Here is a 20,524-nt window from a genome sequence, read left to right as displayed (position 1 = left end):
ATGACATAATTTGTTTTCTTTTTTATTGTTGTTTTTTTGTTTTTGTTAGTTTGTTTGTGAATGAATTCTCGAAAACTGTAGCAGGCTTTAACATAGATGTATCTACTTCTACATAAGCTTAGAATATATGCAAAAAAGAGCAATGTAGCCGATGCGCAATGGTTGTCTTATCAATAAAAATAATAAACATCGAAAAGAATCTAAAAGTAATTTCACGGTTTAATTTTCTGAGTTCTGCACACTCGTTCTCCAGTAGGTGGCGGTAGCGCGTATTTTGGCTTGATCGTCAGCACACAATAAAACAAAGGAAGAAGGGCTCTGTTGTTATTTCTGGCGGAAACAGCAGAAGGGTGTGTATGCGTTTTTTCTATCAAAGTTTAAGAACATCTAAATGTGTCAACAAGAAATGATCCGAGGTAATTTTAACTATTTTATGATATTTTAATCTTTTGTAGACTCACCCCTCCAGTTATGTTCGCTCTTTATACCGTTTGTTTACAGTAATCTGAGCTGCAGTCGTATAGTTAGCTCTGATCACAACTAGAATTCTCCATTAACGGTTTATAACAGAAAATTTATAGATTGCTGATGTGACTAACGGACAGGGAGGGTGTGATTTTATCATCGGTCCAAGTCAGAAAGTGTTTAACTGACTTATTTTCGTAGTTTCAGGCATATAACTTGGGATTAAACTAAATTCTGTGTCATTTTGTTGTTGAATTGATATTTTCACTCGTTACTTGCTAATAACCAGTTTTCTGTAATCAAACAAACTACTCCTGGTATTGTTTCAAGACTGGCAGGCAACGGTTAATATTAAAGGTTAACAGTTTAGCGTCTGCCTGCTACCCGCTTATCACCCATAGTGTAAAACCGCAAACAGCCTGGAAGTGATGCGTTCCCCTACAAAGTCATAACAGTCAGGGCAGAACCGCCTGCTGCATATGCAACCTTCAAGTTAATATTAACTTGCAGGTTGATGGTAGGTGTTGTTATAGAGGTTATGAAAATTAAAAATGCTTGGTATGTAACAGGGGCGAATTAAGGATTGGCTTTTAGGGGTGCTCAGCCCCAGGGAGAGGGATGTGGCGAGTTTCTTGCAAATGCTGGAGCATAAACCACTCATTCACTTAAATTTCCAGTTAGGACTTAAATTATGTTGGAATAATCTCACTTTTAAACATTTGCCTGTTCATAATCCATGATTTAAAATAAGATTATCGCTCATGCCTGTTATTTCTAAATGCTATTTCTCAGTATCTGTGGATAACCTGCCTGATCCGTTTACTGCACAAAGTGTCTTTGTCAACTGAACGCTAGTCAGCAAAGTTTAGTAGTAAGAAGCCAGAGCTATTATTTTCTTAAAGAAAGGGGTTTCTTGGGCTATTTTAATGGCTGACTCTGAAACTGAACTGCCAAGAAGAAACACAATGTCAGAGCAAAAGAAGGCTAAACAGAAGAGTAAAAGAGCACAAGCTAAAACACAGGCTAAGCTGTTTGTGATCATGTTCATCATTCCAACCCACAGTCAGCAGTTATTCTGCAGTGGTCTGTTCAAACTTGAGAGTCTATCAATAAAATGAAGAGTGAGGTTACGTTAGCTCTGATTGGTGAGGTTGGAGTTGGTAGATGAGCTCTGGTAGGATATAACCTGGATTCACTAACGTTACATGTTACAGACACGTCTCAGATACTTCATGACACTAAACTACAAACTGAGTTTACAAAGTTGGTTGTTGCCCCCTCGAAACTATGAATAAAAAACATTACCTCATCGCTTTGCATCTTGGGAAAAGTTGTCTTGAACAGAGAAAAGTAGAGTTAGAAAGAAGAGCTGCTCTTGAAAACAAACACACGCCTTGATAGGAGTAATATTCTCATGACAGTGGTTGCTAGTGCTCATGGGAAATGGAGTCTTTATCTCTAAAAAAGACAAGCTGTTCCAGATAGTCCTCACAGCACCTTTATGTCACGTCTCATTAATTGCTATGCTCCAGGCTGTAAGTAACACTAAACAGATAGTCTGCTCCCCTTCTGGATGCTAAACTCTAACACAGGAACGCTAAAATCTTACACCGCTGCAGAAGTATTTACAACTTATTTAATAGTCTAATATCTTAATGGCTGTCTTCCCTGCTGAATGCTTCTAAAACCTGCTGCTTCTTGTGTCTGTATGCACAGTCTGATCATGAGGGCTTCTGGTTTACTTACACTACGCATGTTTACATAATACCCAGGGACATGTCTCTATAATTATTCTTTTATGGGGTACTGGGGGGACATTTAACTCCCCTAAAAAGAGTCTAAAGCGCATAGTTAAAGGCGCCTGGTGTTTAACAAGCTGTGTTTTGTGACAGATGTACTACTACCGATATGAGAACGCAGAGGTCAGCTGCTGCTACAAATATCTGATGTTCAGCTACAACATCATCTTCTGGGTGAGTTATCTCCTAAAACACCTGAGGACCAGGCTACCTGTTTACATTTTCTTTATGACGGTGATAAACTGTGTTTTAGAACCTCTGAGACAGAGCCACTTCCTGTCTGCGTTAACAGGAAGAGTGTCTGTTGCATCCTGTGGTTGAGTGAGCAGGGAAATCTTTCACAATCTTTGTTCCTGTGAAATGAGTCACAGTTTGTGTTGGACTCACCAGTTCAGTTTGGATGAACTTAAGGCGCCTCTCTGCTTCTGTTAACCAGAAAACTTTAGTAACTTTGACGCTAATGAAGTTCACACCGAAAGTTCTAACTAAAAGTGATAATTCAAGCACTGGAAACACTGGAGTTAGACTGACTGTTAATAAGTGACTCTTGAAGTTTTGATGCTGACCCTTCATTTTTCTGTGTCTATTCATAAATGAATAATTACTGATTCATGTCTGTAATTTGATCTGACAGTCTGTGGTCTCGTTGTATCTTTATGTCGTAGCTGGCCGGAGTTCTCTTTATCGCAGCTGGTTTCTGGGCATGGAGTGAAAAGGTGAAAAAACAACATGTGCCATAGTTTATCATAGTGAGCATACTGTCAGAAGAAGTGCTGAACATTTAACTAAATTATTTAAATGTTTAACCTTCAGATGATGTATAATAATGAATATTATTATATCATTTATGGGACTGGACTGACCTCTTTTTGGGTTTTCTGGTGTGTTATGGTTTGTAGGGAGTCCTGTCAGATCTTACCCAGGTGACCCGGCTCCATGGGTTTGACCCGGTCTGGTTGGTCCTGGCAGTCGGTGGAATCACCTTCATCCTGGGCTTTGCTGGATGTGTGGGAGCCCTAAGAGAAAACATCTGCCTGCTCAAGTTTGTACGTCAAGAATCTCTGTCTAATACTTTTTGTGAACACACTTTTTGATGTGCTGATGTTTCTCACGATAAGACATCTGTCCCCTCATGTTTGTTTCTCCTGTTCGCTGAAACTCTGCTTTACAAATAGCTGTGAACTTTAGGCATTTGATGTGTTTGTATTTGACCTGCTCTGTGTGTGTTTTCATCCAGTTCTCTGGTGTGATTGGCTTCATATTCATGCTGGAGCTGACTGCTGCAGTCCTGGCCGTGGTTTTCCAGAGTCAGGTCAGAGAGTGGATCAACGACTTCTTCCTCGCAAACATCAAAGCTTACAGAGACGACATTGACCTGCAGAACCTCATCGACTCTCTGCAGAGGATGGTAACTTCACTTTTATTTTTTTAGGATATGTCATATTAATTATGCTGCTTTTCCATTTAACATTAAAATGATGAGTACTTTGTTTCTACCTGAAAAACAATATTTAGTGTCATGTTTTTTTAAGTGCTACATGTTGAGTTTGGTTGAATTTTGCTATTGTCACCTAAGTGAAGAGTTTCCTGGAAGTTAAGCACCTTTAGTTTAACCTTAGAGATCCTGTTTCTGGTTGATAAGAGTATCGTGTTCCTGTGTTGATTCATTATATTGACTGGTCTGGTACATTTCCCAGGTAAACACATTCATGGAGTTCTGAACACAATGAATGGTCTTTCTGATTTTCTATGTCTACCAAGCTAAAAGAAACAAGACACTGTGTAGCTTCAACAGCTTGGTAGAGATTTTACATTGTGGTTAAACTATTTATTGACCTTTGGTACCTCAGGGACCTAAACTTCAACCTCACTAACCAGCTACCAGGAAGATGCCTCACCAAGTATCTCCAAAACTTCAGATTGAAATTTCAGAAATGCATGAATGATATGGCTAGCTTTGGTTTAACCCCATAAACTAAAACTGAGCTTTTGGAAGTGTCAGATCAGGTCTGAGTTTTGCTAAAGCTGATGAGCCGTGTTAGGGTGGAGTATCTTTGAATTACACTGTCAGCACAGCTGTGAATCATTCAACCATGACACGGGGAAGGGTTAAATGAAACAGAGATCAGAATTTGCAGACAATCTCTTTCTCTCCCTTTTGTCTCTTACGCTCTCACTTCCTCCTTTTCTGCACAGCGTGTGTGTGGTCTGTGGGGAGCTCACCTCTAATTTGTTTGAAGATTTTTTAATTCTCTAAGAAACTTAAGAAATGAACAGAGTGAAGAGTAAATATATTGTGGCAGCCTTTGTTCAATCCAGCCTTGTCTTACCAAAGTGAAGTCTGTATTTGAGAAGCTCTGTGGTTCAGTCACGCAACCTGCGGTCAGGCCAACGTTTGGGTGGATTCCAAAATAAAATGAAGAAACAAGTTTACTGCCTTTGATGAGTCATGCACTGGTCATCTGTCTAACCAGAAGTCTGGGAACCTTGAGATGAACCATTGAGATCTAGGTCCTGACTAAGTTTGACGTTTCTGTATTTTTCACAGAACCACTGCTGTGGAGCTCAGGAGCCAGACGACTGGGATCTGAATGTGTACTTCAGTTGTAACGAAACTCATCGCAGCAGAGAGAAATGCGGAGTTCCTTTTTCCTGCTGCATTAAAGATCCTGCTGTGAGTCATCATCAGTAATAATTGATACACATCACTGGTTCTGTCTATGCATCTGCTGTATGTCAGTGCTTTAACCCTGCTGAGTCTGGATGCTAAAAGCCTGCTTGTTTCAGGACTTGGTGGTGAACACTCAGTGTGGCTATGATGTGAGAATCCGACCAAAGGTAAGATTTCATTTGGAGAGATGGTTGATTGAGTCTGAGGGTCAGGGAGTTGGTGTTTCTGTGAAGTTCAGGCGTGATGATAAAACCTGCGTCAGGCCTTTGAATAAACTGAAGTAATCAATAGTTTGTGAAAAAAATATATATGTATGATTCAGTTACTTCAACTGAAAAAATCTGCTTTATTCAAAAGTTGAATTGTGATTTTAAAAAGTTTCATATTCTTTTTTTTTGTTTTTAGTGAACTTGAAGTTGTAGCTTCACTATCTGATATATAGCAGGATTTTATAGTTGTCATTAAGGATTACAGATATTGTTTATGCTTCAATGAGAAGTTGATTATATTCAATACTCATAGCTATAAAACAGGATCACACTTTAAACTTTAAATCATCCAGCAGAACATGTTCTTTAATGGTGTCTGCTGTATCTGCACAGAGAGAGTGGAGTGATCATATCTACGTTAAAGGCTGTATCCCTGCGTTGGAGGACTGGTTACCTGGAAACCTCTATACGGTCGCCATCGTCTTCATCGTCATCTCTGTGCTGCAGGTATAACTGGAGTTTGTTACACTGTGAAGTGTTGATTGAGCTGCCTATGACGACGGTAGTCAGAGGTAGACAAACAAAAAGTAGAACCTGAGAGGAGGAGTGTCCATGACAGTGAGCTCTTATCAAGCATTATCAGGGAGGTGGAAGGGCTGGCTCGGCTAGATGGCCTTTGTCCTCTAAAGGAGCAGTGTGTAGTTTTTAGCTGCACTGAGCAGAACAGACTTGGTAGAAATAGAAAGCAATCTTTAAAAGTAGTGGTCAACTGGTATCAGATTTCCAACTGCTGATAATTTGAGTGCAAGTCAGCTGGTATTACGTTTTTTTTTTTTTTTTTTGCATTTAACAGAAAATAACAAAACATCTGTTATTTTACCCAGTGACTACCTGCTTCTTTAAAAGATCAAGTTATAAAACACTTTAATGGGCATGTTTATATCAGATTAAAAACTCCTTTCTAAAGCTTGCAGAACAAACTGTCTAATGTTGTCAGACCTGACTCATTTAATTTTAATAAAAAAAAATTGATAAATACGGATATAGAAAAAGAAGTGATTCATTTTCTGTCATTTATCAGCTCACTGTACAGCTTTAAGCTCTTACCTGACAGTGTTTGAGGAATAAATCAGTAGAACTAGCTTAAATCAGAAAAGGACAAACAGCTGTGTGTTGTGATTCTTTTGGCTCAGTAGTTATTTAGCGGTTCAATTAGCTCACCCTTTCTTTCTGTTTACCAATAAACAGATGGTGGGGATCTACCTGGCCAGGACTCTGATCGCAGACATCTTAAAGACCAGATTCAGCTACTGAAGCACCACCTGCAGGAGATGAGCCTTAAATATTAAACATGCCTCCACCCGAAGTTCATGGACCAAGTTTCTTGAGTCAGATGTGCCTTCCCTTCCTTTTCCCTTTATCTTTCCTCTTCAGCTGCTCTGCCGTATCAACTCCCACTATGTGTCGTCAGTGCAGTCCTGCTCTGATGATCACATCGCTGCGTTGTTACCAAAAAAGACGTTGGAACATCAACAGCCTGGACAGAGAACGTGTGTTGTTCCCTTCTTCTCCTGGATAATCTGTTGGTGTTGCAGAGCGTAATTTGTTCCTGAAGTGAAACTGCTCCACACCAGACGGTTTTTTCTTCTTCTGCAGTTTAAAGATGAACGCAAACTCCCTCTGTGAATGTTAACTGAACTTTGACCCTTGGCATGAGAAGTCGTTTACCAACCAGTGCCTCAACATCACCATCCTTATCATCATCATCATCATCATCATCATCATCATCATCATCATCATCATCATCATTACTACTCTTTCAGGTATTTCTCAGGTCCTCTCCTGTGATCAGGACACAAAGTGTCTGACTTGTTTGACACTTATTTCCTTTATATTTACACAACTAAGTCTTTAAAAATATCTTTTTTATTCAAGAACTGTGAAAAACTAGAAAGTGAGCGCAGTGAGAAAGAGGTTTGATTATCTAAAATAGTTTCTGATTGATTGTAGTCGTGTCTTCCTTCGTCATCTGTTTGTTTCATAAATGTCAAACAAGAAATTTAGCCCTGGATGTAAAAACAACAACTCTGTAGGTTGTTAATCCAGCTGAGCCAAAGAGAGAGGTGAATGAATCAGTGATGTCATCCTCATGTAAGACTGCAGGGGAAGTTTACAAAGATCTTACAGCTTTCTGTCCACTGCAGACATCACCTGGTCTACATCACTTATCAGCTCATTTCAATGAAATCTAAAACCCCACACAGGTCATTAAACCTAAGCTGCCAAAAAGCAGCTTGTTTTTAAATCAGACTCAACACTTTCTGAACTCTGGACTGATGGTCCAAACTGTGCATGATTGAAACTCCTATTGAACTGTTAGTGGCTGTGATTAATGTCAGCGTCCTGTGGTGTAAGAAACTAAGCAGCTCTTGGATTTATCGGGCTATTTGTCTAATTTTAACTCCACACTATGTAACAATCAGAGAAGGAAACATGAAAATTGTTTTGTTTAAAGGGCAGACTCCACTTTGAAAATGTTGAAACCTGTGTTGACACTGGATTCATATTTCATGATATTTTCCGAACGAGTAAAGATTTTGAGGTGATAAAGCCGATAAGAACCAAATTTTTGTTCCATTTCCTGCTTTAGCAGTTTCATTGCTTTCTGTTTGCTTTGCCTTCTGTGTTTTTGTTGTTCTGGGAGTTTTACTCAGACCATTTTTATTCTTTTAAGGGATCGTTTAATTTGTTTTGTTTTTAAATAAAAAAGTATTTTCTTTGTTTTTTCTTGTATTCATCAAATTAAAAAAAAGAATTTGCTTTCACTTTGTTGTATTCTTCCTTGTGTTCTATCCTGTTAAAAATCAATTGTAAATCACTACAGCAAATGTATTTACTTTCTTCTTAATTATTATTCATCCAGTTTTACTGCTCAATCCTATGTTTAACTCAAATTTTCTACAATACTATTTCCAAGGGTGTTGGGATGTTGTGTTATGTTTTGATGTAAACAGTTTAGTGGTCTGCAAATCCTTAAAAGTTTAAATATGATTGAAATGACACAATTAATCAACCAAGTTACAGTATTAATTTTAATTTGATGCCAGAAACAAAACACTGAAAAAAAACAGTGAAGAAATGTAAGTAACACCAAAAGGAAAATCACAACTAATTGGGCTAATTTGCAATGGGTAACTAACATAACAGAGGATGATGGGAGAGGGGTTCACCACCGAGAGGCTGCGCGAGGACTAGTTCAATGACTCCTAAATAGAGTCTAAAAAAAGTAAATACAAATGATTATTAGATTTCATCCTCTACAGTACACAAATCCATGAACAGATTCAGAGAATCTGGATTAATCTCTGTAAAAAAGGGACAAGAACCAAAACCAAGATTGGATGACTGTACTCCATGAGAAACACACATGGCCGTTAAATCCATGGACCGTATAATTAATATCTAAATAATTGACTAGCATAATTCATTCTAATATAATTCAGTATAAGTAATCACTTATCATCACTTATCAACTATTATCCAGTATAAACAGTCCAATGGAACTGAGGTTGTACAATCATTCACTGTACGTCATGTCCTGTTGTCAATGTTTGTGTAATGAGGGCTGGTGTCCACTGGGCGGCGCTGCACTTCCTCAGACGGACCATTTCTTGAAACCTGACCTACCTACCCTGAGTCCCCCTCAGCCCTCCAACTCGCCTCCGCCCTCTTTTTCTCTTTCACCCCCTCCTCTCCAACCATACACATACACACTTACGCACACTTACACACACAAACACACAGACACACACGCGCACCTCCTCTCCGGGGGAAGCGCGCGTTGCCAGAGCAGGCGGAGTCGGAAGCGCGCAGCAGCGTCGGTCCGTCGTGTCTGCGGCTCCGCGGATTCCTTCGTCTGTGTCTCGACTGTTGGATTCTCCAGGAGCGGCTTCTGCTTCCAGCCCGCAGGCAAGCGTCCGATCCTCGGCCTAACGGACGTAAGGGACACTGCGGGCAGCGCGGCGGGGACATACCCGGCACGGTTCGCTTATTCCTCAGACAGTTGCGGTGGAAAACCCCGGACGGAGGCCCGCAGTGTGCGCTCAGCCTCCCGCAGGCCTCCGGCCCGGATTCCCGCTTTTCTCCCGGAAAATGGACGGATTCACCGGCAGCCTAGGTGAGTCCCAGCCGTAGCTTGCACCTCAAAGATCAACCGGTCACCAGCCCGTGCACCGGTGGGACGTTCAGAGCCGCACGCGCTTGTGACGGCTTTACACGTGTCACTGCTGTATTTATCTAAAAGGTCTGCACCGCCCCTGCGGCGGTGAGAGGGCCTCAAAACTAACAGCTCCTCTCAAAAGGGAAGGAGAATTTTCAGACCCTGGGACCCTTTTACCAAGAAAAAACTGAATCTGATGCATCTGATGTGTCTGTAGCACGAGCTGCGAGATTCAGGATCGAGCTGTATGTGTATGTATGTGTGCGCGCGTGTGCGTGAGTGTGTGTACAAGTGTGCACTAGTGTGTGCGCGTGCCAGTCTTAGAGTGGTTTGTTAACATGTTGAACTTTGGTTTATAGCATCAAACAGGAACATATTTAGGAGCGGGGAGACAGTGTCCCTCTGGTACTGTTCATGCTTGTGAATCAAATCCACATATTTATGTATCTGATCATTTTACCTGTGTTCATCAGCACATACAGGTACATATCTGCCTGCTAGGGAAAGTATTATATTATCTACCTGTGAAAAAGGTCAACACTGAGCTCTGATCTACTACAGACACGTGGGTGAAGGTGCTCACAAATCTTCAAAGTGTGAAGATAGAAGTTTCCAGGAGTGTGACAGTTTCTCATTGATAAATCTGTTTCTGCAGAGAACTGGAGATAAGCTCTCTGGTTCTCTGGCGGGAAATAGTCTTTTCTGAACTTGAAAGATTTCTGATCGTCACTTTGAGGGTCTCATGTGTGAACTTAGAGGAGATTCTCAAGTCTGAACTAGTGAGAGAATTTTTGGTCTGGACTGGGTGGAATCTTCAGTCTGAACTTGTAGTTTGTGGTTTGGACTGGAAGTGTTTCAGTCTGAACTGGTAGATGAACCTGGAGGATTTCTAGTCTGAATTCAGAGGTTTTTCAATGTGAACTTGGAGAGTTTTGTTGTGGACGTTTTGTATATGGACGAGGTGATTGGCCTGGATAAGATCTGTAGTTGTTAATGTATTTGGATTGTGTCTGTATGTAATGATTGGCTTGCAGATGAACTACATCTTTATTCGCCTTTATTCGTTTGTTGATGATCAAAGTGGTTGAATTATAAAGTAAACTTGAAAAATGAAGACTTTTGTTTTTTTAACACAGCAGTGAATAAAGTTGCTGAAAGTTGCACAAAATGAGTGACAAGGATATAACTAATAACAGACCTGACACCTATGAAAAGGCTGCACAGGTAGATTAATGCATGAAACACTCTATCAACGCAGTACTCTGTTGGATCATTTGTAAAATGACACTGATTGTTGACTATGCATGATCCTGAAAAGATTCAAGCAACGCAAACAGGAGGGAGATGTTAAGTCTAAAGCTTGGTTATACTTGTAAATTGACTGTACGCTGTAGTGGCAGACACAGTCATGAGTACTACTACATACTTCTGGGTTAATGTTTCACTCTGCAGTACTCATTCAAAACACATGAAGGTAGTGTGGTTAATATGATCGTCAAATCACCTGTTTCTGGCCCCTGGCTATGTTTTCTGTTTGCTTTTATGCAACTATTTTGATTATAATGTTATATCAAAGCAGATAACTTGCTTTTTATCACACAGCAACTATCACAAAAAAGTTTAGAGAGGAGAGGAAATATAAAGCATTTTATCAACATTGTAAATATCGGCAGAGGATCCTACTCAGGAGACCAATCACTCTCGGTCTGTGTTGTTTTGGTGTGTCGTTACCAAACAGCAACTAGTCAGATAATATGAGACTATGCAGAAGTGCTAAAATCTGTGGTCCATGGAGTGCCCGCCTGAGGCTGGTACCAGGAGTACTAGAAACCACATACCTACCAAGCCAAAAAAGGCATTTCCACAGCAGAAATGAACATGTTTACAGCCTGGGACAAAAACACGTCCCTTGTCTGAAAAGCTAATTTCTTTAATGGCACACACCGTGCAGGGGGATTTATTTTTACTTACTCATTGGTTTAGAAGATATTGAGACCATAAATTTGCCCAATCAAAGGCACAGCTCAGCTGATCAATAGGTGGGGCGCCCTGTTAGAGAAGAGGCTCAAAGCCTGCCACGTTTTCAATATGGCCCCTGTCAACGATTTGCTTCAAAACTTCCTTACAGAAACAGATGACTGACATCACAGAGACTCTTCATTTATGACACAGGCTTAGAGTTGTTACATTTTACTTCAGGCTTCACATAGAGGTTACTGCATTAGAAAAGGGACTAAGCAGACCTATATCATAGGTTCCTCCAATGATTGGATGCACATGTATAAACCAGGAAGTAGAGCCACGGCAGCGTTATTTAGACAGCAGCATCCCCCATCTGCAGAGTAACTGTGCCTTTGATGATTTATATCTTTGATAAAATAAAAACATTGTTTTGAGCAGTGAAATTGGCTTCAAAGAGTCCAACTGTTGGTTGTGCCAGCCCAGTAAATGTCTGATTTTGATGCAAAGTTGAGGACTGGCTTCAGGGTCAGCCATTTGAACTCCACTAGCTGCAGTCTGACTCTCACATGGTGGCTTTTCTCTGCCCCAGCGGTGCCACTTACCAAGTGTCTGACTCACTGGAGATGACAGCATATTCATATCTACTGTTTCTGCTTCCGTTCAGATAACTGGATGTTTTGACTAACTGAATGGTGGCCTCAATCATTCAGTCGACATTATCTGTGACAACACAGACTTTACATGCTGTGTGATCACTTTGCCATGGTCTGTTGAGGATAGCACTAATCTAATATCAGATTGACTTTTCTTTTCCCAGAGACACAAAAATCAAAACCTGCCTAGCTTTTTGTCTCTTACTGCAAAATGCAGTAGCTTGACCTGGGTCAGTTTAACATCTATCGAGAGGTTTGGGTTGTGTTTCAGAGAATTCAACAAATTCAACCTTCAACCAATTTTAGCCAGACTTTAAAGTAACCAATTTCCTTCAGAGCCATCTCAATTCTGGGTGTCATAAATTCACCAAGGTGCCTTGGTGATAATCTTGAGAGCTTTTGCCACATATTTACATGATAGCATCACACAGCTGCTGCAGATTTGTAGGATAAACATCCATGATGAGAATCTCCCGTCCCAACCATAGACTGTTTGATCAATGTACGTAGTCTCCCTGACGTCACCCATCTATTTCTGAAACATATTTTTGAAGCAAATAGGCTATTGCGGCCAGAGTTGCAGAGTTATATGGCCGCATATAAGAGTTTAAAAAAAATTGCAGAGTTTAAAAAAATTTACCCCCCGTTCAGTTTGTGCCCATTAGTGAAATTGGCGACTTAGACAGGTGAAGTTTTTTGAACCAGGCTGTAAACAGATAAATTTCTGCTGTGTAAATGGCTTTTTTTGGCTTGGTGTGTATGTGACTTCTGATACTTTTGGAGTCAGCCTCAAGCAGACACTTGAGAAACAGCAGATATTAGCACTTCAGCATTGTCTCATATTCTTAGACTGGAGGTTGCTGCGCCACCACACCCCAAAGGTGCTCTATTGGACTGAGATCTGTGGACTGTGGAGGACATTTGAGTACAGGGAACTCATTGTCATGTTGAAGAAAGCAGTCTGAGATGATTCCAGCTTTATGACATGGAGCGTTATCCTGCTGGAAGTAGCCATCAGAAGATGGGTACACTGTGCTCATAAAGGGATGGACATGGTCAGCAACAATACTCAGGTAGGCTGTGGACTTTAAACCATGCTCAGTTGGTACTAAGGGGCCCAAAGTGAGCCAAGAAAATATCCCCCACACCATTACACCACCAGCAGCAGCCTGAACCATTGATACAAGGCAGGATGGATCCATGCTTTCATGTTGTTGAAGCCAAATTCTGACCCTACCATCTGAATGTGGAGCAGAAATCCAGACTCATCAGACCAGGCAATGTTTTTCCAATCTTCTATTGTCCAGTTTTGGTGTTGCTGTGTGAATTGTAGCCTCAGTTTCCTGTTCTTAGCTGACAGGAGGGTCACCTGGTGTGGTCTTCTGCTGCTGTAGCCCATCTGCCTCAAGGTTGGACGTGTTGTGTGTTCAGAGATGCTCTTCTGCAGACCTCGGTTGTAACCAGTGGTTATTTGAGTTACTGTTGCCTTTCTATCAGCTCCAACCAGTCTGTCCATTCTCCTCTGACCTCTGGCATCAACAAGGCATTTTGGTCCACAGAACTGCTGCTCACTGGATATTTTCTCTTTTTGGGACCATTCTCTGTAAACCCTAGAGATGGTTGTGGGTTAAAAACCCAGTAGATCAGCAGTCATACAATGTTTTAAGTCACTTTTCTTCTCCATTCTGTTGTGTGGCTGCTGAGTGTGTATGACCATATACTGACGTCCTGTGATGTGATGTGATGTGCAGAGATCCACAGTTCCTCTCTCTGCTGATGACTCTTTGTTTTGCTTCCCTTTGATGACTGTGTCTTTCTGCCACCTGTACTTACAGTACATTGCGTTTTAGTGATGTCACTCAGTAGAGGACCGGATATTTGAGATCTCCTGTCTCTGCCTCCTCATAGATGACAGCATGTCTGGAGCGAGTGTCTCTGATGTCAACGACCGCCTTTCTGCTCTGGAGCTCCGAGTCCAGCAGCAGGAAGACGAGTTGACGGTGATGAAAGCTGCTCTCGCTGATGTCCTTCGCCGCCTCGCTGCCTCTGAAACCTCTGCCTCCTCCTCAAGCAAGAAGCAGCATGGAGGAAAAGGTACAGCTCTGGTTTTTAATCCCGTGTGCTTTATCCAGTCCATGTATGTAAGATGTTAGCTGCTGATGGTACGTGTGCTTACCTGTAGGAGGAGCTGCACTGCGGGAAGCCTACTCCATGTCCTGTATCGCTAACGGAGGAAACTCTGGAAGAAAGAGAGACTCCACCTCCGTCACGAGGAAGGAGACGGTGTCATCGGCCGCTAAGAGGTTAAACACACACACGCTCTCTGTTCTGTGTGAACTTTTATGTCCTCACATTCTTTGATTTCAGCCTCCTGAGTTCCTGCAGACCAGATCTGATAAATGTTAATGATCCACTCATGACTCTGCTGCTTGTTTTGATTCTTTGTTTGATAAAAATCAGGGGGTCATACAGGTGTTGGTCAGCTGCCTGAGCAGCGCAGGAGTAATATCTTGTCCCACATGTGGAGGGGAATCAGTGAAATCTTTAGATTAAGTTGAGTCACAGTAGAATACGAGTGTTTTGGCCTCACACAGTCCTGGTTTTGTCCACAGTGGAGCAGACAGGAAGGAGGATGTCAGCAGCCAGCGCTCTCAGATGGATTTTCGTGGTTTGAGTCGCTGCAGTATAATTGTAGAATCAGTAGAAGTAAAGTAGAATAAGTAGATGTAGTGGTAGACAGCAGTAGAAGGAGTCCGATCAGTGGTTTGTGGTGTCATACGGTGCTGGTTTCATCCACAGTGGAACGGACAAGAAGAAGGAGAGCGGCAGCCAGCGGTCTCAGATGGAGGAGATCCAGGAACGTGAGGAGCCTCCTCGCCTAAAGAACTCATCCCCTTCTCCCTCTCCCCCTTCCCCCCACCCTCCCCAGACCCCCCAGACCCCTGTGAACCCCCAGCCGCAGAGAACTGCCCAGTGTGCTGACACCAGTAAAGGCCACACCCCTCCCAAAAGGTTTTACTTTGTAATCTGTCAGCTGGAGCTAACCCTTCTTCTCGCTGACGCTGCTCTGATAACTCTCTGCCTTTGGTTACTAACCCCGCCCCTGAGGAACCACAGTCCTCCTCTGCCCCGCCAAAACCGTATCAGGTAACTGGGACAAGTAAAGGTGCACCTGAAACCCTAAACCAGGAGCAGCTAATCAGGTGTGGGCAGACGGAAAGACAACCAGGACTGTGGCTCCTCAGTCGTCGGCCTAAATAACTTTTGAGAGCTACTTTCTGGAGTCTCCTCAGATCCCCTGGACACCTGAGGATCCTCCTCTGGTGTCCAAAAGTTGACTGAGTGTTCTGGAAATCTGAGGCGACTCCAAGATGGTAGAGCTTTCTAGAGTTCCTGAAGTCCTCTCAGAGCTCCTGAAGTTTATAGTTTCTCCACATGGAGGTGTAAACTTTGCTGGTTGAAAGCTCAGACTGTGCTTTGTGTGTGTGTGTTTTTACTCTCCAGTGTGTAATGAATCTGCTCCTCTAAACCTTCTCTTTTTCTACCTGCGTTTGCTGAGGCCTCCTGGAGGTCACTGAGTCTCCTCTGGTTCCTTTTTAACCAACAGAAAGCTATGGCTGGGCTGCGAGTGGTTTTTAAAGTCTACTAACATTTTCTTCTCCCAGCTTTGCCTCAGGAACTCATCTTTTGTCTTCTCCTCCTCTTCTTTTTCCCTTCCTCTTCACACAGGCCTCCTGCAGCCTGGGCCTAAATTTTCTAACATACCCCAGCTCACTAATGTCCTCCTGGGTCATGTGTTTGACTTCTTCCTGTTGTGTTTTCTGTCTCAGGAGGATGAAAATGAGTCACTGCATTTTGAATGTTTAGTATCACAGACTGAATTTGCAGTTTAACATAAACCCACACACACACACACACACAGACAAATTGCCAACCAGGAGCAGTTAAACCACAGCAGCCTCCGGATGAACACGTTAAGAGATCAGTTTCACTTAACACAATTTATGGGCACCATCATCTCTGACCGATGATTCAATTTTACTGCGTCTGCTGGTCAAGCTCATCCTCTCTGCTCTGTCATTCTTCCTGTTTGCCAGTAGCCATGTGCACCGACGTCACATGACAAACAAAGACACAAACACACAGGAGACTGAGCTGGATAATGACCGTGTTTAGACACATCAGTTTACCGTCTCCTGTGTGGTGGTTTGGGTTTGTTTGGGTTTAGCTGTCTAAAGCATAAAACATAAATCTGTTTGTCAGTGAAAACTAGACTTTAACTTAGGGCTGGGGGATAAATCGAATATACACGATGTATCGCAGGTTTTTACACTTGAGATGTATAAAATGACTATATCACACTCAGCGAGTATAACCAGTAACCTAAATGTTCAGACATCACAACCTAATAGCGCAGTCACACTGGCCATCCAAATCGTGCCGTGCCTAAGCACGATTGCCCCCCTGCAGCGCTGTTCCCCAGCTGGAGAGTACTGCCGGCGGTCACACTACCCCAATATGAACCAGACTTTAGCAGGTATCAGACACGCACATGACCCGCCTTCGTCATCGTGAAGCGTCTGTTTACATGAAGCGCGACCTCATCAGCGTCAGCACAATGAGACACAGAGCACTGCTACAACTTTAGAGACTTTTGGACTTATATTAAGTCGTTTTCGCCGGACACAGCCCCCGCTTTGTTTAAAATGATTGTCGAGAGATGCGCTCGCGGTGATTATACGTAATGGATCGCACGCGCTGTCCGCGTGCTTGTGCTAGTGCATGAACTAAACTGTGCCGAAGCCCACCTCTTCGAAGCGTGCCGAAGCACGGAAGGGAATCATGCTTAAGCACGGTACAGTTGCGGTCACACTGGCCATTCCAAACGTGCTTTACGGCTGAAGCGTGCTTAGGCACGGCATGACTGGCCAGTGTGACCGCGTCCTAAGTCTCTTCGATGATTCGCTCGTTTCACTCTCTGCTGCTCAGCCGGTGCTCCTCTCACAGCGAGCACATGCTCCCCTGCCCACCCAGAAAAAATCTCCTGCCCATTTGTGTTTTGGTATTAGGAGGGGAGGAAAAAATATCGCTTACACGTCAGTCCTCATCAGTGGGGCCTGTTTTCTAAAGTTTAGATGCATATTTGGGCTCGCTAAGCTGTCCGTATGATCCCTGATTCTCTTCCAACTCTCCACGAGAAACAGAATGTTAGTAACTTTCACTTTCGCTTTTCTGCGCACTCTGCTCCCCCCTCTCTGCTTGCCGTTCAGTCACGGCACTCAGCTGTGCACTGCTGGAAACATGACTGCAGAGGAGTTTAATGCTATTTTACAGCTAAATACCAAAATACTGCAAACTGGGATATTATCAGAAAACAAACCCAAATCCAACACAATTCAACTAGACCCCAGGCTCAAAGACAGAAGTCACTAGAGTCCTTTAAGGATGACCTACAGTATCCAGGAAGCTGATTTATGGAAATGAAAGTAATATTATCTCCAACTTTGGCCAAAATAAAAGGTTTGCTAAACTTAACCTGATTGAGATTTCCCCTTTTTTCTTCCAAATTTAAAAATCCAACTAAAAGGTCTTCTTGAATCATTACACTGATGTCATTTTATGCATCAAAGGGTTGGATTTAACATTAATATAGTGATTTAGAGGAGAAATCAGTGTATCGAGATATAGCCTACAAATATCAAGATATTGGATTTTTGGCCATTTTGTGCAGCCCTAGTTTAACTTATCAATAAACAGGAATTTTGTGTAAATGAAGTGTTCATGAACTGTGCATCTGTAAAAAGAGGCAGGTCCTCGTTTCTGAAGACTTTCTGCTGCTAACACGTCAGATTTAACTGGAATCTATCTCCTCTCTCATATAAATTGTGTTATCAGACTAAATATGAGCAACATTTACCTGATAAGTCCAGAAAAATGTTTAAATTCAAGACATTCAAGGACATAAATATCACCTCAATTGCTTGAAAAAGATTGTTTATTCTCTTTACTAGGTGATATTTCTGTCTTTTACAGGGTGGACCAGAAGAAGTGTACCCATAGTTTTTTAAGCTCTCTTCAGAAACGTATGCAGACAAACATGAAAAACACTGAACGCAGTTTCTTTACCTTATTCTCAGCCAGCAAAAAGATTTACATCTCCACCCTTTGCCTTTATCGTAACCTGGAGATGACCATACAGTCTCTGCATCAAGTTTTGACCGTTTCTTCATCAAAGCTCTCCTAAAAGCGGTGACACTGCTGTGACAAACTCTTGAGACCTCCATCTCCAGGGTAGACCAGATAGAAAAGTCCATTGGATTCATGTCCAGACTTGACAGAGGCCACATGTTCTCGTCCCAGAAGCTGGAAAGTGTTGCTTGCACCAGCGACATTGGGTGTGTGAGCTGGTGCAGCATCTTGTGTGAAGACATCCTGGAGACTTTGAGCCGTCAGACGAAACAGCAGCCCACACCATGACTCCAGCTGGCTTCTACAGCCTTTGGGTTGGTGTTGTAAACTTCATTGATAAACCCTGGCACCCTGGGAACTAAACACTGCCTGAACGGACCAGATCTTCTCATCAGACCAAACCAGGAATTTGTTTTTGAGAATTTGGATCTCCTGCAGCATCATTTTCCCCTTCAAACCCATTTAACTTCAAAGCAGCTGAATTCAGTTGTCCGTTGCATTACAAGTGCTCTCTGAGCTCCTGCTTCTGACAATTCTTCAGTGAAGTTTTTGAGATGTTCACTTCCTTTGCTGTTGCTCTGTGCTTCTAAAAGGATTTCTTTGGACCCTCTTCCTCATCACTGAGCCTTTTCTTCCAGGGATTGGCTTGCTGGTGGTCTTTCCTGTCTCCTTGTATCATTTCATGACATTGTAGACAGTCTTGTGACAAACATTCATCTTTTTCACGATTTGCGTTGTTGTCAGTCCAGCCTCCTCCGAGGCATCAATCTGATCGTGCTAACCCTTCAATGCCACCCATCATCTCTAGTTAACTAGCAGCCTGGAAGCAGCCCTCACGTGGCCCTGAAGCAGTTGCTGAGTGATTGGGACTTGGGTCCTGAGAGAAAAACATCTTTTACTAACACTGACAAGTTCTAACAAAAATTGCAACATTATGACAAATATTGACTACAACACCTATTGTTACCCAGCAGGCGTGTTTAGAAACTTAACATTACCAGTGCCACACAGGTGAAAATAGCATGTCTCCTTCTACCCTAAAACAAAAAATCGTCAAGGAAAATCATCAGTTTACTCCTACGTGGATTGAAAAGTATTTCTTTATTTTACCACCAAGTCCAAAAATCAAACCAATGTGTTTGCTCTGCTTCACACTCGCTGCAGACCTGAAAGCTTATTATGTCCAAAGACACCACACTGAAAAACACGTCTCGTTTCGGACAAACTTTCCCGAGGGATCACACAAGAGGGCGGCTAAAATTCACAGTTGGACTGCGGCAGACAACAGGAGCTGTGCTACAATAAAGCAGACTTGCACAGCTCAGGAGAGGACCACAGCAGCTTCACTGTGCTGCTGAAGATGTGCAGCCCAGCTCGTGTCCTTAGTCTGAAAATCAAAACATGATAGAGATATATGGTGGGTAAATCCCTCTGGCCCACCCTGTAAAATCTTGAAATTAAACACATTTTTTTGCACTTGTCAGGTGAATGTGGCTCATTTTTATTATAAGACTTTTTTTTTAATTGGAAATAGACACGAACAACTGATTAGATTTCAGTTTTCATTGTGGGAATTTAATTACACAACACAAAAACATTTATTATCAGTGATCAGTCTAGATCTAGACATCAGTGACTTTTCTTCCTCCTGATCATCACTTTTATCTCCTTCCTAAAGTTAACATTACCATACTGTGTGTGTGTCTGTGTGTGTTCGTTCCAGGGGACCAAGTGTGAAGCGGTCCTCAGGTATGGAGCGCTCTCAAAGCAGCACCTGGGACTCCTCAGAGGAAACCAGGAACAAACTGGTGAAAGCTGCGTCCACCTCAAAGCTGCTTTCTAAAGTGGTGAAGAACGCAGAGAGGTAAAGTCAGACGTAGATGTTGGTGTGCTGTGGGCTCACTGCCGTAGAGCTGTGGCTGTAAGAGTGTGACGTGATGAAAAAGTGCTTTGAGTGGTCAGACGACAAGAGGACGAGTGTAAACACCGTCGGTTCAGCAGACACACATGGTGCCCAACCCTGAGACGTACATAAAACCATAATCTGCTTCCAGGTTTATTATTAACTCACTGGTTAGATTATTAGTCGGCCTTATTCAAGTCACAGTTTCAGTGATGGCTTTAATTTGTTAACTCAACCTTTAGTTGGCTTTGCCCCACATACACATACACACTTTCACCCCTGCATTATTTAACGCACCCAGTAGCTCACCCACCTCCTTCAGTTTCTCTGCCGTACACATTCATACACTGACAGCAGAGGATTCACACCCCTGTCTGTGTTGTTTGCAGTGATTCTAGGCTCAAGAAATGACCAAATCTTCTACTTTTGTCTTTTTTTTCTGTTTTAATGTTTT

General features: G+C 42.3%; 2 protein-coding genes across 4 annotated transcripts in view; both read left to right on the top strand.

Annotated features, from left to right (window-relative positions):
- Positions 1 to 290: 290 nt before the first annotated feature.
- On the top strand, positions 291 to 7,969 carry tspan14 (tetraspanin 14). Its single transcript, XM_074675380.1, has 9 exons — positions 291 to 350; positions 2,358 to 2,438; positions 2,930 to 2,980; positions 3,164 to 3,310; positions 3,502 to 3,672; positions 4,813 to 4,938; positions 5,052 to 5,102; positions 5,538 to 5,651; positions 6,393 to 7,969. The coding sequence occupies exons 2-9, from the start codon at positions 2,358 to 2,360 to the stop codon at positions 6,456 to 6,458; spliced, it is 807 nt and encodes a 268-aa protein (XP_074531481.1). The 5' UTR covers positions 291 to 350; the 3' UTR covers positions 6,459 to 7,969.
- Positions 7,970 to 8,814: 845 nt separating this feature from the next.
- Positions 8,815 to 20,524, top strand: part of eml4 (EMAP like 4) — a 33,408-nt gene continuing 21,698 nt past the window's right edge. For 2 of the 3 annotated variants that reach the window (XM_074675365.1, XM_074675364.1), the window contains exons 1-5: positions 8,815 to 9,321; positions 13,887 to 14,072; positions 14,161 to 14,281; positions 14,778 to 14,990; positions 19,891 to 20,031. In XM_074675365.1, the coding sequence (XP_074531466.1) occupies positions 9,297 to 9,321; positions 13,887 to 14,072; positions 14,161 to 14,281; positions 14,778 to 14,990; positions 19,891 to 20,031 (686 nt within the window). In that variant the 5' untranslated portion in view covers positions 8,815 to 9,296. The remainder of the gene's footprint in view (positions 9,322 to 13,886; positions 14,073 to 14,160; positions 14,282 to 14,777; positions 14,991 to 19,890; positions 20,032 to 20,524) is intronic. The other variant, XM_074675366.1, reaches the window with a different exon arrangement.

This window comes from Halichoeres trimaculatus, unplaced genomic scaffold, assembly GCF_033239565.1.
Source record: "Halichoeres trimaculatus isolate MK-OKI-2021-1 unplaced genomic scaffold, fHalTri1.1 fHalTri1_scaffold_8, whole genome shotgun sequence".
Lineage (NCBI taxonomy): Eukaryota > Metazoa > Chordata > Actinopteri > Labriformes > Labridae > Halichoeres > Halichoeres trimaculatus.
The sequence above is the reverse complement of the archived record's forward strand: the minus strand, read 5'-3'. Positions and strand labels throughout refer to the sequence as shown.